We start from the raw sequence: 27,966 nt of genomic DNA, 5'->3' as shown, positions 1-27,966 counted from the left end.
AGCAGCAATGGGCGGGGCTTCCGCTACAGCTGGTAGACGATACGTTGGAAATACGCTACGTCCGACGACAGATTACTCCGCGTCGAAAATAGTACCAGAATTATTCACTAATTATTTCGTTGTTAATTATCAGAACTGGTTAGTTTTTCTCGTTTACGTCAATTTGACGCAGTCTTCATCTCGTGCAGTGCAAAAATCCGAACAATTTCGCGAAAATTGGAAAACGACGCCGCTTGTGCGTATGAATCGTACGTTGGCGTCCACCGGTTTCTCAGCTGTTTCCCGCGCTCTCAGAAAACCTCTGTGAGGCTTACGTAGTGTTTCGTTATCCCGCGCTCCGTACTGTAATTCAGTTTTAGGCGGTTTTTTCTTTTAATTACCGGTGACTGTGTGCTTGCAAGTTCAGAATTTTCAATGGCAATGTACATCGACACCGAGGGGGTGATTTTCGAGGAGGCCGGCGACGAAAAGCAGGATATCATCGATAACGTCGCGAGGTACGTACACCACATGATTTTACCCGCTTCTCTAGCGTCCACATGATTTTACCCGCTTTTTTGGCGTCCACATGATTTTGACAATCCAAAATACGTCATCGTTTTAGTACAAACTGTTGTAGTTGTAGACTTATCTCGAACCAGCATGTCGGCGCGTTATTTCCAGCAAATCGTTTTTTTTTACTCCACGAAATCCAAGTGCATGCCCGTAATAAACCCGCGCCGTAGTTGTATAGTAAGCACTCGGTGCATGGTGCATTTCTTGGCAGCATTTCAAGGAGTTGTTCAACGTTTTTTACCTGGTGATAGTGTTGTAAAATATTTCGCAATTAAATAATTTTAATAATTAATTACTGTTTATTGGAAATGGTCTTGTCGCTATTGGGAGTTTTTGAAATAATCCTACACGTCATTTGAAAAAAAAGCGTTGTGTCTTGTTTTTTTGTTTGCAATTAAAGAGAGAGGCGGTTATGTTGCTAATGTATAGGAAAATTCCTGGAAAAATGTCAGTAGGTGTAAGTGGCAGAATTATCAGAACAGGACTATGTTGCCATCCTGCTTCGACCAACTAATAATAAAAATAAGCAACACCTTTATTTTTTCCCATAAACCTTTTTTTATTTTATTACCTCAATGTCACCGTTTGACTTTAGAGGTATCTACCGTTATCTAGGGCTCCTCCCGAAGTTGGAGGAGCCTGTACCTTCAGTTTATGAAACTCCACATCTGTCCTAAAACAGAGGGCTATAGGTATGTAGTACCGGCTTTAATGATTATTTTTTACCACAAAATCCAACGAGATCGATCACAATTTCTTGGTTTCCTCCAAAATTAACTTTTAATCGAGTGAGCCTAAGTCTAAAGACCTATGAATACTTGTACCCATCTGACCATTAATATAAATAAAATAAATAAATTATCGAGCCTGTAGCTGCTGATCTGACAGCTGTTAGTGCTTGTATGGAGGGCTACATTCTTAACTCGCTTTTTTGCAATAACACAGCTGTAGCATGTCAAGTAAGGATACATTTTTACTCATATTTTCCAATTCTGCAACCGTAGGCGACATTGGAATAAATGTTTAGGAAATGGGCTCTATTTAAGGCGTGGTGCCCGGCTACTGAACCCTACTTTCACGTCTGTTTAGTGTCTGATTCATGTTCTTAACTAGGGCTTTAAAATCCGTGCCATTTCCCATTAAAAAAGACAAAGGTCGTAATGATGGGTCTTTCTGCTCGTCCCACCCTTGATATTTGAAATCTTGCTATGTGCTTTTGTATCGGAAGGACTTTCATTGCCTTCTTGTTTTGAAGGAAGGAAGCACTTTCACCCTTCCCAGCAGATACAGGCAGATTGTGAAATGTGCAGTTCAAACTAAAATCCTTCTTGTGTAACTCGTTGTTTACTACAATTCATGTGGAGTTACATGTAACCTTTGAAGGCCACCGTAAAGGTGATCGGTTCTCTGTTCAATCCTACGGCGCAATACACCATGCTATTTTGGTTCGGACTAATTGCTATTTTGATGTCGATGATTCATCCATCACATGTTGTTTTATAATTGTCGTACGGGCTGGTTCCATTGAATTTGTATTCCACGTAGTAGAGACAGTACTAACCTCCCAGGAGAGACTTGACGGTCTCCAAACCCTGTTGTGCTTAATTGAACAAAGCAAAAATTTGGTGTAGGAAAGAGCTTTGGAATTTCTACAGATAATTTCAACATCCGATACAGCCGCATAGCTTGGCAGCCGATTGGACGATCGCGTAACGCAAAGGAATGTGCATTCAAGCGAATTCTGCACCGTAAGTAAATAAATATCTCGCAAAGATGGATTTTATTCTAAAGCGGAACCGGTTTGGGTTCATGTGGTCGGAGGAATTTAGCAGCGGACGTTGGCTGTGCATAGGTACCGCCATCAATATTTTTCTTGTGCCATTCCGTGGAATTCGAAACCGGTATCAAATTAAAATTACCAGGACTTTGAAATTTACATGCATACACCAACTGCTACGGGATGGGAGTGCGCAAGCGCCTCTGGATTCGAGCGGCATCTGTCCGTTGTTCTCCTAAGTTCCATCCCCATGATTAGCGCATTCTTACATATTAACTGATTTTACAGTGAATAATTTAATAATAAATAAGTGCTGGTTATTTATAGAAGATATTTTATAAATGCGCATAAATAAATAATCACGTTGCGTGCCGTTCTTAGGAAGTTACCATGGGAATCAGTCAGGAAAAGTTAATTAGGTGGGAGGATTATGGTAGTAGCTTTGTAAGGGCGTTTGATGCTATTGACTAAGTCGCACGTTTGATTTGTTTTCGGGCAATATATTTCAATGCTGGCCCTATGGGGTATTCGTTCTGATTCCTCTTGATTTTTCGGGCCGCGATTCAAACTCGATGTATTGATGTACAAAGACCAAACCTGCTATTATTGGAAAGAAACATTGAGGCTTAAAGTGGAAATACGTGATGTTCGCAGACGCCGCGTTATAACTTGCCGTTTTAAGGGCCACATGGCGGTCGGAAAATGGCGGTAATTTTTAGTCGGGAAACCGGGATGAGTTTCATAATGCGGCCAATTCCCGCTGATATATAGGTTTTGCGAGGGAAGATCGCTGCCGTTTTAGGGCTTCGGTTATGGAAGCAATTATCCGCCGGTGTTCCCTCAAATAGGGAAAGTTGAAAGTAGCGTTTTAATGCGCAATTCCCGGTAATATTCCCTCGGATTTAATCATCTTTAGTTTTAAGATTTTTCGTTTCAAGAGAGAAATTGCCCTCGCACTGCAATAAGTGGCGTCTAGACGTCCATACATCATCGGCACACGCGGGGTTTCTTGGCGTCGCGACGTCCCTTTTAGCCGTCTCAGCCTTGCTCTATTTGCGTCCTTAGTAGAAGAAACCCTTCAGTTTCCCGTAAAAACTGTCTTTTCGCGAACGAATCAAATTCTCCCTATGGTCAGTGAAATTACAAAATGAACGTCAGGGTGCAGCTTTAACACAACGCCCTCGCATCGATATATCGATTGAGCTGACCATGGAACGGGCTTCCCCAAGGGGTTGAAGGGGTTGCGTACGGAGAACATCAACGGCGCCACGGGTGTGGAGCAGTCTAGCCACTGGGGGAAAATTACGAGATTGGAATTTGCCATTCAAGTGGGTAATTGGGTAATTGGATTTGTTTTTGTGTATGCCTGCAGGCAAGATTTGCTGCTGCGACCATATCTCAGAAGATAAAAATAGTGCCTGGACTACAGACTTAATGGGAAAATTATCGATTGCCATCGAGTTTCTGGGTTATACAGGGTGTTTCAAAACGCGTGTCAAAAAATGAAGGATGTGATTTTTTGACTAATTTTAAGAAAAAAGTTCCTTTTAACATGGGTCCGCAAACGCACCATTTTTAAGATACAAGGTGTCAAAAAACAAGTTTTTTTTTTTTTTTTCAGTTTTTTGACGATATCTCAGGAATCGTTTGAGATACAGAAGTCACATTTTGTACACCTATTATCATTAATATTAGTTACGTTTTGAATGCTACTTCAATCTTTCCCCATATGCCAGAGGCGCGGAGATTTTAGGGTTGCGTGAGATTTTTTTGCCCTTAATTTTAACGTAACTGGGAAAATTAGCATTTTAGAGGCACGTTTTATACCGTCGATGTGTTCTACACAAAAAAAGTACTCATGGTGAAAAGCTCTAATGCGAACCATCGTTGAGAAAAATGACATTTTGTGATGAAAAATATGTAAAAAATTAGCAACATGAACAAACATGAAAATCTCACGCAACCCTAAAATCTCCGCCTCTGGCATATGGGGAAAAATTGAAGTAACACTCAAAACACAACTAATATTAATGATAATAGGTGTACGAAATGTGACTTCTGCATCTCAAAATATTCCAGAAATATCGTCAAAAAACTGAAAAAAAAAACAAAACTGTTTTTTGACATCCTATATCTCGAAAACGGTGCGTTTGCGGACCCACATTAATAGGAACTTATTTTTTTAAAATGAAACAAGCAATCACACCCTTCATTTTCCGACACATGTTTTGAAACACCCTGTATATTCCATAAATAGACTAGGAATTTGATTACAAACTACCTGCTATTACGACGGTATAAGCCGCACCGCACCAATAATTAGATACCGCAGACAAGGTCGGCGCAGTATTGTGTCATAGATTAGAGAAGGATGGAACGAAAACATAAATAACGCGCAGCTAAAGCGGACGCACTTTTTTCATGTTGCGCAAGTAATTGCCAAATTCACCAGAATTCGCTTCTACCAGCTGTCGCTTCAGTATCGCATTTCAAACCGACTTCCTATGAATAAGGGTCGAATTCACCTTGAAACCCCGATTGGGTTTTATCACACGTGCGCAGGTGTCGGTTACAAAAGATGAAAGAAGAAAGAAAAGGACCTTCGTGCTTGTTTTTGTAAATAGTTCGTGCTCATACCACTTGCTTTAATTTTTCGTGAAGGAAAAAATTAGCCAACGGCATGTGTGGTGACGAAAAGCTTGTGAAAAAATTCTAAGCCGTACGGATAACTGAGAGGATCTGGCAATACTGCTCATTCTCCGGTAACTGGCATCGCTCAACTTCGCCTCATTAGTGGCGAGAAAAATGAAAGGTGCCATGTTGCCATATTTTGATAGGTGTGTGGATTTTCCTAATCGATGAGGTTTGCTTTGCACATGCTATTTAACTGTGCTCATAGTGCAATATACACTTGATGATGCAGATGAGAAAATATGTCAAGAACGTACATAATCTCTATTAGATTATACTATTTACGTGTTCATAATTGACTTTAAATATAATATGACGACATTCCGTTTATTTAACATATTTCCTCGATTGTTGGCTTTGGTATTGTAATGTGATCTGATTAAACTGTGTGGTGAATTTGGGGAGGCGTTTTCATCGTACGACTTCCTTCAAAATAGGGGTGGACTAACTTGTAAAGTGACGCTTATAACTAGTTTAAATTCATAGTTCGTACGAAACCATGTCACCATGTTACGTATAAACAAATTCGTTTGTATCTGCTCGGTGCAGAGGCTACGTGTATTACTGACCTGCCTCACCGTTCAGGTGATTAACTGGTTGCATTTTGCATTTGCAGCCGCATCAATAAGGGCGGCGAACCCCCGACGATCACCATGGACCAGGAAAAGAGGATGCGACGCGAAATCGCCAACAGCAACGAGCGCAGGCGCATGCAGTCCATCAACAATGGGTTCCAGTCGCTGCGCAGTCTGTTGCCGCATCACGAAGGCGAGAAACTCAGCAAGGTAGGAAATTTCGGATTAGAAAACTTAAAAACGGAAATAAGCGACGATTGGTTTATGAAACACGGTTCTTAACACGAAATATTAATTAGCGCCAATCATGCAAACATTTGCTTACCAGTCTGCGCATCTCATAGTCAGCTGCTTTAAATAGCGTGAAAAGATCAGCTGATGCGCGAGTGGGACGTTGGCCTCGCTTCGGATCATATGATTTTCTCCCGAATCCAGGATTTACATACATTCGCGCGGTTATAAATATCCAGGCTACATCAAATATTCTTGATCACGCCACACGAGTTTTGTTTAGTCTAGACACTTGACGAGTGCAATTTTTTTGGAATTATTTGCTTTAATAATGGGTGCCTGGTATCTATCTACTCCCCTTTAGTTTGCCCATGTAATTTCGAACAATCTCCTTCAAATGAGTCTTGTAAACACCACGAAAAGTGGTTGTCTATAGGGAAATTCCCATTCAGTTTACTTTATCCATTATTGCTTTGTGCGGACAATACATATTTCGAACTCTGTACAAATATTATGTCATGTTGTTGATAGCGGACATGATCCGGTTCGGTGCGGTGCCGTAGTTTATTTTTGCTATAAACGCCGATGAAATACAATACACAAAGGAAGCCACGATAAGCAGCCTTGTCAAGCCATTCATAAACGTGACCGATCAATGAATCCGTTAAATCCTACACAATTTGGCTGTTGAGAGAAAGTTGCAGTCAAAATTTACATACCACAAATTAATTTGTGAGATATTGGAACATAGTTGGCAGAAATTTTCCACAGCCAGTATAGGAGATCTGTCAGTTGTTTCCCTAAGCTGCGTTCGAAATACACTTGACATACCATTTTAGTTTATTTATTTTTTTAATACTCTCAAGGGCATGGCGTAAATTTGTAATTTCGATATATGGTAATAGAAAGTGTACTATTGTTCTACAGGGTTGTTCAAAATAAACGATTAAAATACATAATTTTGCATGTCACCAAGTCTCATTGAATTTGTCCGGAGATTTTTGAATTTGACCGTCAATTTCAATAATGAGAAAATGAGTGACACATATGACAGAGATTGTTGATACTTTTGAGATATAACAGGTGAATGAAGGTCAATATATATATATATATATATATATATAAGCATCGTTTTACAACCCTAGTTAAACCAGACATCGCAGGATTGATCTCGAGGACGAACCACCAGACTACTTAGCGATTACTAATTATGGGCCTTTGTTTTTTATCTGAAGCGCAAGGCAATCGGGCCGAAAACTTGTTAAATGAACCTTGGGATCGATTCATTGAATTTTGCAAATCCCCTGTGATCAAAATTAATCCGTGCTCAGTCAGGTAGAATTCTTTGTTTTTGGATGGCGAAGTTTCAAGGCTTCCTCAGTTTAAAGTAGCCGACCTTGATAGTTCCTTTACACTACTTTTGTAATTACGTTTAAAGGGTGAAACACAGTTTTCTACGACGCAATTGCTCGGTTCAATTATTCAATGGCTTCGGAAATGAAAAAGCCACGCAATCGAGCGTGAGTGCGGGCAAAAACAGCTGTTTGATTCCTTGATAGAATAAAGGGAAGTTCAAAGGCTCCCTTATCTCCTCCGTATGTTATTGTTTGTTCCAATGGGAAACAGCCTTGGATGAATGTGTACGTGTTCACACGTCACATTGAGCCTAAACTAGGTCATGGCGGAGGCAATTAGCGGCCAGACAAACCATCGGCCAGTCGTAGGAATTTAGGATTTCCGTTCGTGGATCGTTATATAAATAAATCCTTTTTAAACCCCGTGTAAAAATAGCCCTGACCCAATTTCTAGGGATAATTATCAATTATTGATTGAGTGCTTTGGTAAGTAGTCTTAGTATTTAGAGGTAGATATGCCCTGCTGGAATTAATGGCTCTATAGCGTCACGCACGTGTGGCAAATACTACAAAAAATGCACCTCTGACTGCCGACTGTGTGACTTTTGTGACCCAGATAGAGTTCATTCATATGCTGATTGCATCGGCAGACTTTCGGTCTGGCCGTTTACGTGTTCACTTTGCCCAAGGAAGTGGGTTTTGCAATAATTTTTTGGGGGAAATTTATCGCTTTAAAATGTGCAGAAAGGCCGGGGATTTTCAAATTAAAACAACCTCGCAATTTTTCAAAAACGCCCAAAGTTTAGAAATGAGGAACAGTATTATGTTTGCGCACATTCTATAGTATTGCATGCATACGTTTTTTGTACTAGAGCAACGTAATAGTATTTTGCAGGCACGTTGCATCTATCTTCGTTTCTCATTGCTTTTTCAGCTGTTCAACAATCTGCTTGATTAAGTATCAAAATAAATACTGCATTGTGAAGAGCGCTGACTCATTGAAATTGGTGCCAATGGAAGAAACATTGCAAGGGCATCGTAGCGATGGTGCGATGTTCTCGAATAATCTAGGGTGCGCGCGCATTGGGTTTCCAGAAGATTCTAGATTAAATTTGTCAGAAATTTAAAATTAAGTAGTAACGTCTGCGTATATACATCGTCGCATACATTTTTATACTAGATCAACGTAATAGTATTTTATAAGCACGTTGCATCTATCTTCATCTCCCGTTGTCTTTTCCGGTCTTCAATAATGCATATGGTGCAACTTACGGCAACTCCTCAATTAGACAAGTGCGGAAATTTAACATTTCCAATTAAGTATGTTCAATTCATAGGGAAGAATCTACTCTTGAAATTTGATTTTGATTGTATTGTGGAGGGCTGACTCATTAAAATGGATGCGAAGTGGAATAGACTACGGAGACCTGTAGTCTGACAAAGGCGCGGTGTTCTCGAATATTTGAGAATGTGCGCTCGGTGGGGCTTCAGAACATTCTAGGTCGAATTTATTAGAAAAAAAGTAGGAGTGTTCTGTTTGTATGCATAGATTTTTGAACTAGAGCAACGCAATAATGTTTTATAGGCACGTTGCATCTATTTCGTTTCCTATTGTCTTTTTCGTTCTTCAGCAATGAACCTAAATGGTGCAAAAACACAATTACCCATAAAGACAAAGCTATGAATTTTCGAATGACAACAACCTGCCATCAATACTATCAGATTCGCCCTTTGTATCTATCATTTTCCATTGTTTTTTCAGCTATGTATATGGTATAAGGTAGGTATATGTGCCCTAAATATATTTTAATTTTTTGGCGGAAAATGTCCAATTTATACAGAGTGTTTCAAATTCGAGGTTTGCCATTGGTATTTCGTAAACATATTGATAATTTTTTGAAGCTGTTTTGCTCTAATCGATTTATGTGCATGCTATATTGAAATCGGGTATTTCAATTTAAGCTTTGGAGCTTTGTAAATGCAATTAAGGTGTTGAAATTTAGTGATAGAATTAGAGAATTTTCTTTCTCCTCCTCTCCCCTGCCCCTTCCCAAAAAAAATTAAATGGTAAATATCCGGTGAAGCGATTAATCGGCTTTTTCCATATCATGCATTATTTCCGCACGCTCAATCAATCATCCGCAATAAAAAAAATTAACATCGATTATTAAAACCGTTATCGTAATATAGAAGGGGAAACATGATTCTAATTTGGATTAGAATCCAGAGCCGTACCGACAGTAATTCCCTTTGCTCCGGGTTTTCAGAAAATTGCTTGGATTACGACCCCGAATGTTTTTTAGCGAGATCCGGAAGCCCATAATGTATACCCTGGGCCCGGATTATCCTCCCTCCATTATGGATTATTATGGGTCTATTCAAAAAATTTACCTAGTCATGGCATCCATTAGCGTGAAAATGGAACGGGGGACAGCCATTTATACGGCATCAGAAAGCGAGGCTCCGGGGGGCGATTGTGAAGGAAATATGAAAATAAATAATATTGTAATGTGAAGGGCTGACAGGTTTCAATATGAGAACGTTTTCCTGTCATTAGTCAGCCAATAAAACGGGCAAAATTGGCATCAATGTGAAAAAGAAATCGCGGTGATCGAATAGTTGTCAAAGATATTCTAGAACAATCTAGAATGCGCGATGAGGCATACTGTTAGCATACCTATATTGTTGCATACATTTTTATACTAGAGCAACGTAATAGTATTTTATAAGCACGTTGCATCTGTCTTCATTTCTTCGATGTGTTTTTAGCTCTGTTTCAGTCTCTGGGAAAACTAAAAGCCATAGAAATTTGAGATCTTGGGCTCGAAATTAGAATATAGCTAGTAGTAGTAGAGTAGAGTAGAGTAGAGATCGAAATAGAATTTCCATCCAAAGATCTCGAATTTTTTTATACAAAAATGTCGAACGTAGTTACAAATTTTGGAACGTATCAGATAATATTTTTCTATTGTGCACATACATAATCAATTAGTTATTTTGTCCAACTGCGTCCGAGAATTCACTTCAGTTGCCGCTATTTCTTGCCACTGCAAAACTTGAGGTTTGGAAACTTGTAAATGTAATTGAGACTTGACAAAGTGAATATTATATTGTGGAGGTTTGCGTTATATTATGCAAGACTTTGCGAGGCTGTTCTGACAAAGGCGCCACGATCTCGAAAAGCTAGAGTGCGCAGTGACGTTCCAGAACTTTCTAGACCAAATTTGTCAGAAATTTAGAAATAAATATAAAAAAAGTAGTGTTTACATTCTTGTACTAATGCGACATAATAGCATTTCATAAGACCGTTGCATCTATCTTTATTTTCCATTGTCTTTTGAGGTCTTCAGCAATGCTTATGGTGGAAAAATACGGTTGCCCGTGAAGCAAAGTGAAATGACGGCAGTATATCAAAGTCGCTCTAATCGTACGTGGGGCTGTCGCATAAATCACCTCTCTCTATCTTTGTCTGTTTCGGGGTTAAAGTCCTTCTAACAAGAAAGGAACGGTTGTTCGAGGCCTGGGCCCCAATAAAGCCCCACTGCGAAGTGGAACGTTCCATTACGAAACCGGAGTTAGGTCGAAATCGATGCTTACGTCAATGTGCTGACGCACTTTTATGTCATCTCGGGGTCAATGGAACGTATTTCCGCATGGAGATTTTCCAAGAGTACTTTCTTCCTTCGACCGACAGTCAGTGCCATTATTAAGGCAGCCAGGTTTAACGTACGAGAAGACCTTGTCCGGTCTGTTGGTTCCGTGATGGCCATCTATGTTGTGGTGATCGCGGCCTTTTAAATTTTAAAGCCATGCCGGTACCCGACGTGTAGTACCGGCAACGTCTGGGTTCGATCGCAGGACAGTGACTGCGCAGGTTCTTTTACGGCCTATGAACCTTCGTGAGTCATGATAATTGCCATACATATGTTCTATAAGTTGGTTCAAGTTTCAGTAGAAAAATCCGCATTTCTAAATTCTGAAGCACCTACTCATAAAATAGAATGCGTTACATTTTTCACCTAATAACTTCGTGTGTGCCTATATGGGAGAAGGTGGCTGAGACAGACATGGGGAGCAGGGGGATTTCAGTGGTGGCATCGTCATGGAAACCGACGCAGCCCTTACGCCAGACTTCGGGGTGCCCGGAAAGGAAGAATTTTCCCCTGGACGTTGCCCAATTCGTCTTGAAGTTAATTTTCTTTTTGAGCCATAACATAAAAATTCGCGAGATTTCTGCGTAACACTGACAATGATCAGTCTTCAACATTAGAGAACTGCAGTCCTGATCACAATAATACAATACGCAAACAATATATTTTGATTAATACTGTTATTATTAGACCAATTTGTCCGGTGGAGCCGGTGGAGAGTTGGAGAGCCTGATGATTTTATGCAAGGAAAAATTACTGGACACCTGAACTTTTATTAATTAATCATCGAAAGCAGGAAATTTTAAAATAAAAAAAAGCCTGGTAATTTATTTATAATATAGTAATAAGGTCAGAGACAGACGGCAACAGTGCGCGGAGGACAGGGCGAGGTCTCCATCCTTCAGTGGAGGACACAGGTGACATGTCACGCAGGGCCGTAGTAACGTGATCGGTAGTAAGCCTGCCCTAGCTCTGATTGGCAGCCAGACATATGCGGAATCTGTAAATCTAGGGCGAGTTCATTGAAGATTCAAGGGATGATCAAATGCCCGATTTAGTCTCCGTTTATGTTCAAATTCTCAATCTATATTGCGTGGGACGTTTCGCATTAGAGCCATCACCCACACATGCATCAAGCTGTAACGTTATTCCTTCCTACCACCTACACTTTTGTCAACATTTATGATTAAGTGCATCACGTGGGTACTAATCTTGCACCCACGAAATCATCAGTTTCGACCATGAAAGTTCCCCATTCGAAAACGTGAAGGCGCCGTGAAAAAATCGCATTAAGCCCCCCTACCCCCTGGTAAAAGGGAAATGCGCCGGCGCGTTGGCAGTAGTGCCAGATCGATCTAGCTGCCGTCGTCTTGGCAACCGTCGAAGTCCCGCTGACGTCACGAGATCAATGGCGAAACAACATGAGCGGAGTACGCACAATTGGCTAGAAAAACAAAACCATCGCCGCGGAAGGGGTTGTGAGGGAGGAGGGAGTTTTATGCGACGTTGGCGGGTTTTGGGAGATGAGGGTTCAAGGCAGGGACGGCTTGGTCTAATAAAAAGAAAAAAAGGACGCTGTAGAGGCATTAGAAATATATAAATAATTACAAAAAATGTCCGTATACTAGGAGAGATCGCTTGGCAACCAAGACTTACATACAATTCCAAGAAAAATTAAATTTTTTATTTATTAATTTGATTTTATTTTTATCATATTTCTTAAATTTTTAATGAAATCTTATTTTTTGTGTTATCATTGAGTAGCTGCCGTGCGTTCCATCGAAGCCACCTTACTCTATAAGCAAAAAGTCGATTTTGTGTTAGTAAAACCACATAGAACGATACGTCGTTATATATAGTTTGTCTTGGATTACAAGAGGAATCGAAATTTAAGCGAACACTCCTGTCTTATAGAGGAAAAAAAGTGGCTACAAAAAAGTGTAATCTATTTTGCACTAACGTTCGTTAGTAGAAGCGTACAAAGCTTTAGAGGCTTAAAGTAAATTAATTTGGGGAAACAACTTCAATCCTTCCCTGTCTTGTTTTTCCATTACTTTTCCCCTGCGAAGCGACGTTGCCAGTGTACACCCTTACCTGTTCAAAAGCGTGTTATTACGCAGTAAACCCAAGTGAATAATAGGATCAAAAGAGTATTTGGGTTACCTGGTTACAAGTACACGTACATGCAAAATAGCTGGAATTATTTGGTTCACGTATATGTGGGACACTGTAAAAAAAAACAAATTCATTTCCTTCAGATATATTTGAAAGTCGATAGAACCTAAACTGGAAATTCGAGATGTTCGGTGAAATGGGGCGTCGTAACATTCGGGTCTCTTCACCTCGTCGCGACGACCCATAAAGACGTCTGTCCGATGTTGCCAAATGGGTCGGAAGCCCGATTTTTCGTATAAATTAGCCACAAGTTTTATGCTTTTGCCATAAAATTCGATATTGACGATTTATTTTGTAGGTTAGTAATTTCTGCCAAAATCGACGTTTTTGATCCAATAAAGCGCAGTCTGGATGACCCAGTGCACTTTGACCTTTGCCAGTTGCAGCATTAGACTATTTCAATGGTGGAGGATTAAATCCGGCCCTGATGGATAGAAAGTCGTTTTTTTTCTTGTTTAATCAAAAGCTGGAAAGTGGATCACTCGGCGACCTCCACACTTATCCGGTGTACAATTTCTCGTATTTTCCTGGAGCTCTTTTTTGTCGTACACTTGAAATCTCACATTGAGGCATGAACCGTCATTAATAGAAGAAATGAAAGAGGCGCCCACGTTGGATGCCGCTTTGAAAAATACTACTTTTTCAGCTGATGGTTCTTCTAGTATCGTTGAAGAATTGAAAAAAATGCAAGGCGATTGTTGATGTTTATCCGGCGAACTTGAACTTTCCCCGTTATCCCAGCAATGTAAAAATAATGATTGGTGTTATTTATCATATTAAGCGCATCAGCTGAGCGTGTAACCAGCAACCTACCAGCCCGTGTATTTTCATTCATTTGTCTGGCCTGCTGTATACTGTATACTATTGTCGGCTATAAATAGAAATCCTTGCGGTCGGCCTGCTGCTTTGCCGTTTTATTATTACAAACTTTTACATCAATGTTTAAATGAGCGGTGTTGCCACGTCAAGAGACCACGCAGGCGGCGTTGCTGCTGAGAGATCCAATTTCTCGAAATAGTGTTTACATCAATGTTTAAATGGGCGGTGTTGCCAAGTTAGGAGAAATAGAAACGACGCTGGCGGCGTTGCCGCTGCGAGATCCAATTTCTTGAAAGACGGTTTACTTCGATGTTTAAACAGGCAGCGTTGCCAATTCAGCGGAAAGAGAGACGAAATAGGCGACGTCGCTGCTGGGAGATCGAATTTCTTAAGAGATGGAATGGAGCTGGAGAGCATAATATAGAAGACATATTTACACATCATATTAAATGAAATTAAACTCGTTGGCTCTCAGGTATTCGTCATCGGGGATGAAGAAACTTTTTCCGTCTTCGCGTAGAGAACAGATTGTCACGTAAAGAATATTTTGCACATACAGAAACTTGCCCTGTGCACAAAACGTCTGGAATAAATCTCGAATTTCCATTATTTGAATGAAATTCTGGCTTCAGCGGGGCATGGTTAAGCCGAACACAAACAAGCAATTTTAGAGACAATGAACCGACAATAAGGTTATAGAGTAATGAGATTATTTACTTCCTTTTTGGGCCCATATCTGCTGCGGCTGGCACAGCCTAAGACGGGGACTTTCCCTCGGAACAAACACAATAACAAGCACTAAGACGAATCGTCCGTCACTGATTACGTCAAAGGCTTAGGTTGGTCTTTGGACGGCTTAAACAAGAAAGGAACCTCGGTTTTGTGCCTGGCTGAACCCAAAAATGCATAAAAATAATGTTAAATCCCATGAATGATATTATAGTAGTCGTCAGTCTGTAAACAACAATGCAAACCGTTTCATTCTGTTTTATGAATGACTGCTGGGAAAACGGAAATTACGACCGATTTCCCCAATGCAGCACGAGTTGTTATGTCGGCCTGGATTGCGTAACCTTTTTTATTCGCAGTATAATAAATTCTATGAAAAAAACAGCATAATATTCAAGCAAAATCTAGACGACCTTAACTGTACATTTCGCCTTTTATTGCATTCGCCAGTGCCGGCGTGGCTACTTTCAACACGTGGGCGCTGCGCAATTTTACTTTCTAATTGGTCCATTGTTTTACTGTTAGTCAATGAGAGAGACCCTACTGCCCACTATCGAAATTGGGTTATGTGCAGCGTTCAGCAAACGCCAACGCAGTTGGAATTAGCGAAATTTACGATCCCGATTTGAAGATTTGATAAAGAGAAACGATATGGCGTTATTGAGTCTCGTTGGGATCTCAGAAGCTTCCATTGCTTTCGTGGGTCTGGAATTCTGAAGTAACCGAAGGTGGCCTAAGCAGGACAATTTTCACGAACTATGAACCGGAGAAGATAGAAATTTTGTGTAGCTCAGTGGTTGCCTCGACTGCCTGTGCTATTCTGTCAATTAAGTTTAGCATTCAAACACACTGCAACGGGCATTCCAAGGAAATTAAAAGACTTATACGAGTTCTTGAAAATCGAAGGAAGTCTGAAATACATTGGACCCGCAAACGGTTCAACGTATATCCTAATGACTTCGCTAATTATGCTCTATATACCTCTTGGAATACGCGAGTTCCCCCAAATACATCCTTCATTGCAAAACACGCTAGAAAAAGAATAAACCATTTGGACAGATCATGAAGGAGTGGAAAGTTAATTCTATAAAATTCTGTATAATATCCGCAAAAAGTGTATAATAGCTATCCCATTGACTGCGCCAATTAAGGACCCGTTCTTCTAGATGGTTAGTAAGTGTTGCGGGATTTCCCCAAGCTGTGCATCACCTTTTCCAGGTAAACATCATGTAACTTATTAACGGCGTTGTTTGTTATCTCGAAAGTGTGTCATGTAATTACTCACGAGGCCGAAAACCTTCTTGATACTGCGATTGGCCGAAAATAATTATTAAAGCAAGAAAGAATAGTGACAATGCCCGATTTCTTATTGTAGCTAAATTGATGGCGAATCCTTAATGAAAGGTGTTAAGTTCTATTTTGAAAAACAATAACTGGTGGCATTTTCTCTCACTTATATGCGCGATTAAATGGCCATTGAATTGAAATCGGACGTGGGAACCCGCCGACATTCCAGTTACCCAACGTGGGGCCTCCGTGGCGGTGAACAACCGTCGCGGGCATCCGCCAATAAAAAAATCGCATTCCGCGATACTCTGAGAGGCGGCAATCAACGTGGGTGGTTAAAAGGTGACATTTCTACAAATCTACCAATGATCTACAGGAACTGGATGTAGCAGTGCAATTGCCAGCTCTAGGTGCGAGACATTTTCTAACCGAAAAGTCGCCACGTGTTAGTGCCTCTATGACGTCATTTTATCAGCAGATTTCACCGCCATGGATTAGTGTCGCAGTTACCGAAAAGGGGCTTTAGCCTTGCAAAAAACATTAGATCATTGGGGACTGCGTAGCAGTACATTTACGCGTAACTTGTACTTGGTGCAATTCTGATCGTGGATCCCCGCGATAAAGCGACAGGATTAGTTTCTAATGGCATTGCATTGATTTATGAGGGCATTGCATAGAAACGGCATCGATCAGGACCGGATCTGGCGCAGTTTTCCGAACCTAGAAACCTTGTCTACCCTCGACCGAAACCGATGGGGGCACCAATCAAACCGAACCAGGGCAGGGCATTGGGGCGTCCTCAGCACGAAAGGCGGCTCCGTCGGTCAGGTCCGTCGACCCCGGCGTCGTCTGACGTCAGCGGCGCCCCACGGCTGGCGTCGCGACACCCGACGTCACTGCAGCATCAGCTGGGCGTGGCGCAAGCCCGGGAAATTGGACGTTAAGAGCCGGCGCCAAGGATTACACATCATCGAGTAATGAGTAGAGTAATAGTAACAATTAATGAGGGTTGGACATCTTCACTACCTGCTCCAAGAATGGGATTGTAATTACTTGGTTATAGAGTAAAAAATCAGATGACTGTGAGTCATTCTGCATGTCTACTTTATAGCTCTAAATACCTCATGGTTGTAAAACTCAGTTCAGGAGCACCCACGAAAAAGTTACCTGTAATTAGTTATGCTGAATAGACCAGCAGCAACAGACGTCACATTTTCACCATTCACCACTCAAAAAGTTTGTGATGTAAAAGACTCTCACTTGTAAAGTTACTCACACATCATGAATGTAGCCAAGTAAACGTAGCCAAATCTAATAGAGTTGGCTCCTATATCTAGACAACCAAACATACAATTTCCTCTGAACACGTAATTGGACGCGTTCAGGGAACAGTAGTCTTTATTGCCACAGTTGCATTTCTCTCTAGGGCTGACTTAAACGTATTATGTTAGAAAGTTGGAAATTTGAATCCTTAATTTCCACAAAGTTCAATTAACAACTACTCGTAAAATGATAATGTTAGGCGAAAGGCAGTCAATAATTTTTGAAATTTTCAAAACGTTTCGAGAGAGCGTTCAGAGTCTCCATGAAAATTCAAACGGAACTAGACTAGAATCCTAATCTAACACAAAAATCAACACATGGCTTTATAATAATTCGTCACACGGGAGCGACACTTTTTGTCAAGAAGACTTTGTAAACAAAACAATAACGCTTTAATTGTCAGTATTAATGGCGTCTCCGCGTCTCCTCCCGTTTCGCTCGCGAAATATATCAAATTTCGAGTGAAAATATGGACAAAATTTGGAAAAGTTTGTACGGAGTTGAAGGTTAATTCCATAGAAACGTAATGAGTCTTCGCAGGAAATTGTGCCCTGCTGAAAACAGGTAAAAGTCGCACTTCTATAATTCGATTTGGTTTGATAGTACTGGGAATATCGTGTCGTTTACATTCGCGTCGCTGAAGTCGCACGTTGACCGAGCAGCTACCCGGGGTAGAGCTCAAATTGATTTTCAGTAAAAGTGTTTTGCAAGGCGACAAAAAATCAGTGGCGGCCGTTTGACCGGGCAGTGCTGTGCGGGGCCGGACGCTATCAAATTTCAATATAACTGAATCGATACATTTTTTCCATTTGCAAACTTAAACTTCTAAAAAATCTGTATTTTTTTCCAATTAAACAGACTTTCAAAATTTTTCCCCCTCATAAAAGGCGGCCAACGCGTTACTAAAATACGAGCTCACAGGTGTGATTGAAAAAGTGCGATTTCGACTATTTTTTTAAGCAGTTCATTTAAAAAGCAAAAAGCGAAGGTGTGTTAGTTAAATGTCATAGCTTTTCATGCGAGTTACGGGGTGTATCATGGCATCGTTCATTTCCAAACGGTTCTTTTAGCAAAGTATAAAACGATTTCAAGGCAAAAGTGCATGCTCCAAGAAACGGCAACAAGGCGTCATTCTTTTGTCTCAAAACGCTTGCCGCAGCTGATGCGTGACGGTTGCTGTCAAAGCGCGACTTGCGTTGCCAGATTGTAAGATTTCTATGGAACTCATTTTGCGCAAGACAAAATTACATTCATTTCTGAAACTCTACAAACATGCGAAGAACTAGTTCTCAGCGTCGCTGATTAACGACGGACGCTGACAATAAAAAAAAAGGCTCTCGAGATGGAGTCATGGGACCGACGCCGTACGACCGGAACGCCTTGGAATTTCAGCTGGAGTAGCTGGGTCAATGGCATCCCGGGAGACGAATCAAGGTCAAAACAGTCACTATATACCGGCTACAACGCATGCCGACCAGCTGTAACAAAGAATCTCGAAGATGGTGGAAAACATGAGCCGATTGGTACCAACAGGCCTGGGTGGCATGGTACTATAAAAACCTTGGGAAACACCATGACGAATGCTCGATAAACATTGGTAAATCACCTAAAAATCAGCTGAGCGAAGTAAACAAGTCTGCATCATATGGAGAGCTCTAATTATAGGCTGATAAAAAGCCTAAATAATCTACTTGTAAGATGGATGGTACGATGAGGACTTCGCAACCGAATTATAAATAGTCTTGTGTAATAATAGATAAAGGTGATAGTATGGAAACAGGACATCACCGAAAATCACCTGATTTTCGGCACGTTCGCTTGTTGTTGTTTTGGTACATTTAGATCAAGGAAATATGATTCTAAATTTGAATTTGCTTCAAGGCTGCCAGTAATGGAAATCATTGTACATATTAAATACACAGCACAATGTAAACAATGTCTCATAATGTTAAATATCTTAATTGCGCACACAGCGGCAGTAGATAAGACAGTACCGATGGTACCGTTTACAGATGCAAAATTCTTTCGATGTCCTATTGAAGGAAATGGTAGTGTCAACGAACTGGTTGTTTATTCAATCGGTCGCAATGGCACAAAACCACTGTAAACCCATTGACACGCAGGTGTTTGAATAATATGTTAAACAAAGTGAAAGAGGTGATGATTAATGGCGCACTTAGGTCGTAAATTCTTCGAAGAGGGAACAAAAAATTTCCACGTGGTGATAGGAAAATTCTTATTACTTAGCGGTGTGTTTGTTCAACAGTAATCAAACCAACGTTGTTCTGTATAGATAGGAGTAATTTCCATTTTAAAGCGCCTTTCTCCATCGGTTCAGGTTCTATTAATAGAACGCTGGGGGCACTACTACTGAATGTTAGACTTTGGAATGCCAACTATTTTAATAACAGCTCGAGTGAATGACTTATCCGCGGTTTTACCGCGATGTTAAGCTAGTGATGTATTGCGTCATGACCGTGGGCATTAGCGGGAGGAAAGGAACTCCTCAAAATTGAGGGGAAGGTTGAGAAAGAAGGACTCTAACGTAGCTGTAAGACCTTGAATCAGTTAGTAGTTCAGGGGTGTGCTCGTCCTACTTAGGGCTTCTTTCGGGATCATAGTTCAGGTTACTACTGTAATATATTTAAAAAATAAAAATTGAATTAAGCGCGACCAATCCCAAGATTCAGATTGGTAAGTTGTAACCTTTAAAGTTTCTTGACCTGGCGTGTGAGAGAGTTCAGAATTCGATCGCTCATTAGTAGCAAACGAGCCTGTATGATGTTGCGTTGTCTGTCCAGAAAAAGTGGGTCGAATAAACAAAACAAAATTATTATTATTAAACTCGATTCAGGGCTTTTGAACCGACCGAAATGAAAGGAGAAACGTCGATCAGGTGATCGGTGTGAGGTAAGACTTGCCTTGTTGGGTTTTTGTAGGAAGCAATTGGTAAAAATATACCCTAAAGTTCGAGAACAGCTGCTTAAAAGAGGCAGATGTTCATTTCTTTCGTTCTTTTTGTCCCAGGTACACGGAGAGTTTTATCTTTCAATCGATACAATGCCTTTGTTCGGCTTCTTAAGCCATCTGTTGTGTCATAGCCGAAAAAAGTGATTTTGAATTTGGTCATGTGGCCTGCAGGATAGCCGGACTCGTAACCGAGTGACGTGACACCGGACGAGTGCTTCCGGTTGACTGGTCTAGATGCGAGCTCGCAACGGAAAGCGTGTTATTATAATAAGAGAAATGATGCATTATTTAGACTGGCGATTATGTGTGAAAATATTTGGAATACTAAGTACGTCATTACATTGTTGAGCCATCCGTTTTCAACGGTGGGAAGAAAGTTTGTTATTTGCGACGGATGCCTGAGAAAAACGGACAGAATACAAGAATAGCTTAAAGAATTGATTATGAAGTTTGCCCGAAGTGACCGGAATGACGTACGTCAAAATAAAAAATGACCGCTGTGCGCAGTGACATCTCCCTCAGCGGACATCTTGAATCGTAATTTTGTCAGTGTCCTCAATTTCCCATCTTGAGTCCATAGTATTAATGTGATTACTGACCTTGGCGTCTGCGTAGTTACATAAGTAGAAGAGAGAACCAAGAATCCGCGTGACCTTTAAATTTTAAATGTCCCAGGCAGGTCTTTAAAGCTGTGGGAACGCGTCAGCAGGAAGAGGCCTGTCTACACCAAAATCAGCTCATTTGCGTTACACCTGCAGCATTTTAATGCCCCATTGTTCGATCTATGATGGTTTTCTTCGCTTCCAGAGTTTCCATATTATATTAATTTGATCGCGAGACATATGGAATTAGCGAGGCCTTGAACTTAATCAAATGAATTAAACGACAGTAAAGACGTTGTTGTCATAGGGATTGAGCAGGTGCTCAAGTTAAGGAGTCGTGACGTGAAAGCTGCGCGACAGGTCGATGGTACCTTTCAAGGGCATGGGTGTAATATGTGGCACCCGATATTTCCATGTCCATTTCAAATTTCACGCAGTTTATAGACGTATTTTTCGCGTAGCCAAATAAAGCGGCCGGGCGTGGATTCCGCGAATTCGGTTATATATACCCACATATGTAATAACATTACAAATTTATAACAGCTGATTTGGCGAAAACCGCGTCAACTTGGCGCCGAGCGACGCCATTTCGCTGAGAGGCCAAGGTCAGTCATTTCGCCGCTGCTAGAGGTTATTAAATTATGTTCAACATCGAGTATAGTAATGGTTCGTAAATGTAACGACACGCAACTACGTTTTCCTGTACTACGTTGATATATGCGAGAAAATACTGAATAATCGTGGAATTCTACGATTTATCACCCACCTATTGTAGCAGTGATTTCCCCTCGTATATGCGAAAGTTTCCATTTTCAGAGATTAAGAAGAAGACGTGGCAACGTTACTAATGTCCCGCGGACCCCATTCCCCCCCTCTTGAGTCTGTGTTTTTCTCGGAATCGAGCGCGCGCCGACGGAAGTTCCGGATTCCGCCACTGTCGGCGTGGGGTGGCAGCACCAGACAAGGTGCCTTGTGTTGCCTAGGTTACTACGTTCTATTTTTAGAACTTTTTTTAACTGACGGCAGGACCGTATCTGCTCTTGATTTTTTCCGTCCCGCGACACACTTGGATGGATATTTAAATTTTGAAATTTCCGGCATGACTTATAGAATGAGTAATCGTAATCCATTAGCGTTTTATTAATTTATAATTTAAAGCAGCGTTTTTTTTTTTCATAGTGGATTTCGTTCGAACAAAAGTCATGTATTCCTGGCTATCTGACCAAAAGTATTTTGAGCTCTCCAAAAAGCGAGATATATCACCATTGACAGAACTAAAACTCAGTTCAATTAATTGAATCATTTTGAAGCCTACGCTGGGCTTTAAAATGGTTAGAATTCCGCTCAGAATAGGATCGGCTTTATTTTTGAGGCAAGAAAATAAGTGATATCGTTTATATTCACAGCTCCGTATTTCCTTATTTAACGTGGTATTTTTATGGTCGAAATTTCATTATATTTACATATAAAGGCGATAATTCCCTTTTAAATTTTGTAATATGGAATGTCTATTTGGGTAGGTAATATATTCCAAGAAATCTTTCTTTTAGACATTTAATATCCAGAACTATTCGTTGCCAAGCAGATAACAAAAACGTATCATTTATATGCAGAACATCTATGAAGAATTCGATATCCAGAACAAAATTCGTAATTATCCACGGGTAAATAAATAAAAAACCCCAATCTCGAATCTCCCACTATTACTTCGTTTAAACTAAGATGGAAACATTTCGCTTAGAGATTTTTTTCTGTCAAACTTTGACATACATTTTGGCAGTTTGGTTATGAAGGCGTTTACAAAACATTGACAAAATGAATTTTTATTCCTGTATAGGAATAAATTTGTATAAATTACAGTAAATCCAACAGTCATCTGGTGTTAGGAATGCCAAGAATGTCGATTATCAAGAATAGCAGGAATGCACCGCGGGATCGTTACTTTACGGCAATAAATTCTTACATCGTATGTTACTCACGCTGCCGTGGCCATTTAAACGGCTAAATTAAAGTACTGTAAAGAGCAGTCATTCTCTTCTAAAGAATGCGATATTAAGACGTTTCATCGATTTGTTGCAGGCGGCCATTCTTCAACAGACGGCGGAATACATTTACTCCTTGGAGCAGGAGAAAACGAGGCTTCTCAGCCAAAATTGTCAGCTGAAGCGTCTTTTGGGGCAGCACGAAGGGGGGGAACTGCCGCCCAAAAAGCGAATGAAGTCAGAATTGATTCTTCCCACAGTTTCCACGGAGTCCGCTGATGAAGGTAAGTTTTTTCAGTCTGTACCTTTCGCAGCGCCCGCAACTGGAGACTTTCTAGGTCTTGGTTCAATGTCTCCGGAACCCGTCAAGCTAATCGCGGTAACTGTCAGCAATAACTCCACTACGACCTCCACCAACGAGTTGAAGCTGGCCTTGGAACGAGAGAAAAACCTCCGGTTGCTCCTCGAAGACCAAGTACGTCAGTTGGAACAGCAGCAGCAGTACCTTCCTCAGCAGGAAACTGCTACTCTTAAAAAGATCAAGAGGTGTCCGACTGTTCCGCAGCAAACTCAGATCCAGTTTGTCACCGAGGACCCAGAGGAGATTAGTGATCTGCAGCTCGTGACGGCGGATAGCCTGCCGCCCGTCGGGCATACTCAGACTGTTGTGTGTTCGGCACCTGCCTCGCGATGTTCCACCCCGGAACCAGTCGTAGGTACCATAAATGTTGCCGAGGAGGAGCGAATACCTAGTGTTTTGAAGGCAGCCATCAAGGCCGAACCCAAAGTGGAGGTGGAGCTATTACCAGCACCATCGCCAAATAATGCGCAGGAGGACGTTCATTCCAGCACCATTTACACGGTGAGCCAGACTTCGCGACAGAATCTGGAGACGATTGTGGAGGCTATTCGGCATCTCGAAGGTAAGAGAACTGTGGTTTGCTAAATGTACAGGGCAAAAAGCCTCATGGTAAAAATAATTTTGTAGTGTCAACAGTTACTTTAAATATTAACGCATACGTACTTATTTTCCTTGTAGTATCTGTACACGTTCAATAGTTAACTGTTTAGGCGTGAATTTTATCAGTTTCATTGTGCGATTTCAAATTAACGCAATTACTTGAAAGATTCAGGCTCTGAATGCAACTTTTCTTCGTTTTGAATAGGTGATCACATGTTCAATGATGACTCCACCGTGGGCGCGTCAGTAACAGTGACAACGTCACCGCCCGATCCCCAAGACATCCCGCTGGCACTGACCACCCGCACCGATTCCTACATCGAATATACAGCTGCCACGCTTCAGCAGCATCAACAGTCGCGGCCGGGTGTCATAGTGGTTAAACAGGTACATGATTTGATTCAACGTTTAATCCTGCTCAGAGAAAACACTCTACTCCAATGAAATTTTGCTGAAAGTCAGCTCCAACTCCTTCCTCGCAATTAGAATTTTTTGTTAGAAGTTCCATCCAATTGTTTTCTTTTTCTGTGGTTTTATGCGTTTAAATAAGTACCATTTGAAGTTAGTCGATCATTTTTCTCTTATTTCAGGCCTCGTGATCGAACATTATCCGCTTCGCCAAGATGCGCCACTGCGGCCACGGCAGAAAACCGTCGGCGGCGGGGTCAGGGGGACTCGTAAAAAATTAATGTGCGTTATTTTGATTGTCGTTCCCATCACGTTCCGTAAGACACACACCACCAACACCCGTTGAAGTTGTGTCAGTTCAGATCCCGGATTTTTGTCCGTGTCACGCGTCCGCGACCTCCGATTTAACCTACAGAGTGAGCCAAGGAAAAAGACTGATGATGATAACGCGTGACGAACAATGGAGATATCCCCCCTTTGAGCATGAATGAGATTGCGGAGAAGTTGAGTGTATGATTCATTTGATGCGTCGCTCAGTTGAGTGGTGCAGCAATAAGTTTAAGTTAATTCCAATGAACAATAAATTTTAGAAGCGAAATTTCTTTCAGGTGGAATTGACTAGTTGAAAGCGCGTCTTTTCCGCCGTATAGTGCCATCAAATTCATACCAAACTATTATTATTATTAATTATTACGATTTAGAAAATAAGTCGAATGAATTGAAACGCTCACTCCGACAGGTTAAATCGCGGGTCGTGAGACGACAGACCAGTAGTCCCCGCGCCTTGAGAAATTGATCGTGTAAATATCTTCCTAAAAGTCAAGAAAACATTCCACCGAAATAGTATTTTAAAGCTTGTTGAGAGCAATTGCGGGCGGTGAGGCTGAGTGACACGAGCCAAAGACTGGAGGACCAAAAAAGATATTTTCTTTTTATGTAAAAATGGAAATTGTGTAAAATTGTTAGTACGCGCGAGCATAAAACACTGTAGCGTGAACCCATGTTACAAAAAAAAACATGACGATTTTTTATTTTATTATTTTTGTTACTTAAAATGAAAAACGATTGAAAGTTTCTTTTTTACGAAACGCCAAAAACATATGTTTATCATAATTAATATTAATAATATTTCATAACGTCGCTGTAAGGAGTTTTTCGTGAGTTGTTTTGTTCCTTTTGTATATAATCATTACTTTGTAATTTTTTCTAGGGTTAGTCTAGGAGATCCTCGTAGCTTATACGAATCTCCCTAGTTAGAGTTAGTGCTAGTTTTATGTATTGTTTGATTATTGTTTGATTTTGCTACTGCGGCTTGTACTGTCTCCTCTTACCGGCGATATACCACCACTCACATTCCATGTTTGTATATGTTTGCCATTTGTTTCATGATGAGACTTGGTCGAAAACCGGAAAAAAAACGTGGGCGATTTAAAGAAAATATTCTTCTGCATAACTTCCAGTCGAAAGAGACAAGCGGAGCTGAAAAGCCAGCTCAAACTTGTTAATTTTTCTTAAATATAACCTTCGATTTTTTAACTGGTTTCCAATAACTTTTGCGTTCCATTGAGTGTCTCGCTTTCGATTTTCAGTTGAGAGAATTGCGTACTCTCAAATTCTAAATTTGCCCCGGGGCACAGTACAAGTTATTGTTTATTTGTTGTTTTATTTAAATATTTGTCTGTATTATATTGCGATGTTGATGTTTCGACGCTGATGGTGACCTTTCAGGTAGTAAATAATCGAGGCTGTGAAAGGAAGCTGCATATTTTTCTTGGATACGCCACTGCAACAAGTTATCATAAAAAAGCAGTTACGCCTTCACCTACTGAAGCCAGTGGCGAGGTAAGATGTGTTCGATGAACAGAAGATGCTGAGTTCTTGCGCAAAATATTCGTCGAAATCTGATTGCAAACTTTATATTAAATTAAAGAAAGAACGACAGTATTGTCTGGTGGCATCCTTAAGGTTCTGTGAAAAAATACAAGAGCATTAATAGCGCCATGGTGCCGAGATGAGGTCGCCAGAGAAACGTTTTTTCTGGGTGGTTGCGCTATTAATGCTCCTTTATTTTTCAACAGCATTGAGGATGGCAGTACAAGTTCGAAATGTCGGCAATTAAAAAAAAAATGTTTTCAACTATTCATCTGCGATTTACCAATAATATCTTCTTGGGCGCCTTTGTTGGATAAATAAGAGACCCCTGGCCCCTTCATTGATAAACCCCTGAAAGGTCATCCTGCAAAACATCTCTTGTACATAACTTTAAAGCAAAAATTGGTATACGTCAACTATGAAGTTTTGAAAATATAGAAGTTGTTTTTCGTTATATGTGTAGTGTAGTACCCAACGTATTTTGGATTATTAATACTGTAGCTTTAGCTCCACGATCACAAAAAAATCGATTGAGTAATACGTGTGTGGTATTAATTATTATTGTGGTTCGGACTATAGTTTTGTGGATCATTGAGAAGCGCGCGTTATTTATAAGTGAATCTGTAGCTGACCGACACAAATTTACGGCATAATTCATCTTCTTGAGAGGAGTCGGTCAGTTCGATTGGAAAGTCTGATGTTTTTCGAAAAATCTCTGCGATATGTCGTAATAAGTAGCTAAGGTTTAGGAAAGGTTTGAAGAGTTGGATAGAGACGCGGTCATCGTATTTTTTCATTTGGTGTTTAGCATGATAAAATTAGGAAATATCTTACTCCACAGGCGGCACTTGGGGCGGTTGTTTGAGCTGGTATTAGGAAAGGTTGTTTTCGAAGTTCTCAGAACGTCGCGGCATGTTGGACGCCCCAGAATCGCCGCAGAATTTTAGGGAAAAGTTAATATTTTACTAAAAAGTATCTAGTAGTTGTAGTTTGGCTCTTTGGACACGTAGCCTAATTACCATCCATACTCTTGACCTGCGTCTTAGGATTCGTTGTTGGCAAGATTCATATAGTTAGCGTTAACTGGATTTTTGTATATCTGTGTGTTTTAAGCTCCATCTTTATCGATTTTTTCCGAACGTTTCCCTGCTCGACTAAGCAAAGTACAAAACCGACAGAGCGGGGATGTTGCCGGTTAATATAAGCAATTATATTGTTACAAATAATTGATGATTATATTACGAGAATCGATCGTCTCAGTTTTTCAAATACTACTTATTTTTCTATAATGAATACAGTTTAGTCAGTGTGCTGCCACTACATTAAAATAAACTCGTTTTTAGTAGTACATAATGTGCTCCGAGGGGATTTTTTAAACGTTTTCCGCGCAGAGTATTAATGTTTACCCGAATAAGGTTTTCAGTTTTAGTGTCGACGAAAATGTTCCTATATTATTATTATAGATGCGACACGGAAAAACTTTAAAAAATCAACACCCTAGCGAGGCAATTCCGTTATGAGTATAGGTAGGGAAACCAGGGAGACTATGGAAGATGTAAACGTTAAATTTAAGAAAATTTCGAAATAATTTTGTGAAAATTGCGCATTTCGGACCTCATTTTTTCTATTTTAGTTCTTAGCTATTTTTTTTATTATACAAGTGTCTTTTAAAGCCCTTTTTGATCAAGCAAATAATGGCTTCATTCCCGAATGTCGCTGATGGAAATGAGCAACTCTGGTCAAAAAGGGAGATGTTTTTTACGTATTGCACATTAGATTAGGTGTTTTATAATGTGCGGTTTCAAACATAATATTTGTTTGCTTGTATTATTCAAAGCATTATAATAACACATTCTTAATGATGTCTATGAGGGGTTTTATTTCAACGTGCATCCATCCTTACTCCCAAACACAGATCAATTTTCAGAAAATTTGCTAATTGCCTAGTTTGTTTGATAATTCTAACATCGTTAGTCCAATGCTCGAATGTCCTGAAATTAGGAC

At 40.5% G+C, this 27,966-nt stretch overlaps 1 protein-coding gene across 2 annotated transcripts; it reads left to right on the top strand.

Moving 5' to 3' along the window:
* The first annotated feature begins 51 nt into the window (after positions 1 to 51).
* crp (cropped) lies at positions 52 to 27,826 on the top strand. Of its 2 annotated transcripts, none has more exons than XM_066400989.1 (6): positions 52 to 497; positions 5,640 to 5,808; positions 22,819 to 23,005; positions 23,060 to 23,644; positions 23,888 to 24,069; positions 24,273 to 27,826. In XM_066400989.1, exons 1-6 carry the CDS (start codon positions 415 to 417, stop codon positions 24,279 to 24,281), a joined length of 1,215 nt encoding a protein of 404 aa, XP_066257086.1. In that variant the 5' UTR covers positions 52 to 414; the 3' UTR covers positions 24,282 to 27,826. The 2 variants fall into 2 exon arrangements, with proteins under 2 accessions (XP_066257086.1, XP_066257087.1); XM_066400990.1 differs by lacking the exon at positions 52 to 497 and adding an exon at positions 2,122 to 2,303.
* The last annotated feature ends 140 nt before the right edge of the window (positions 27,827 to 27,966 follow it).

The sequence above is a fragment of the Euwallacea similis genome, chromosome 22 (assembly GCF_039881205.1).
Source record: "Euwallacea similis isolate ESF13 chromosome 22, ESF131.1, whole genome shotgun sequence".
NCBI classification, from domain to species: domain Eukaryota; kingdom Metazoa; phylum Arthropoda; class Insecta; order Coleoptera; family Curculionidae; genus Euwallacea; species Euwallacea similis.
This window is presented reverse-complemented; position numbering and strand designations above follow the sequence as displayed.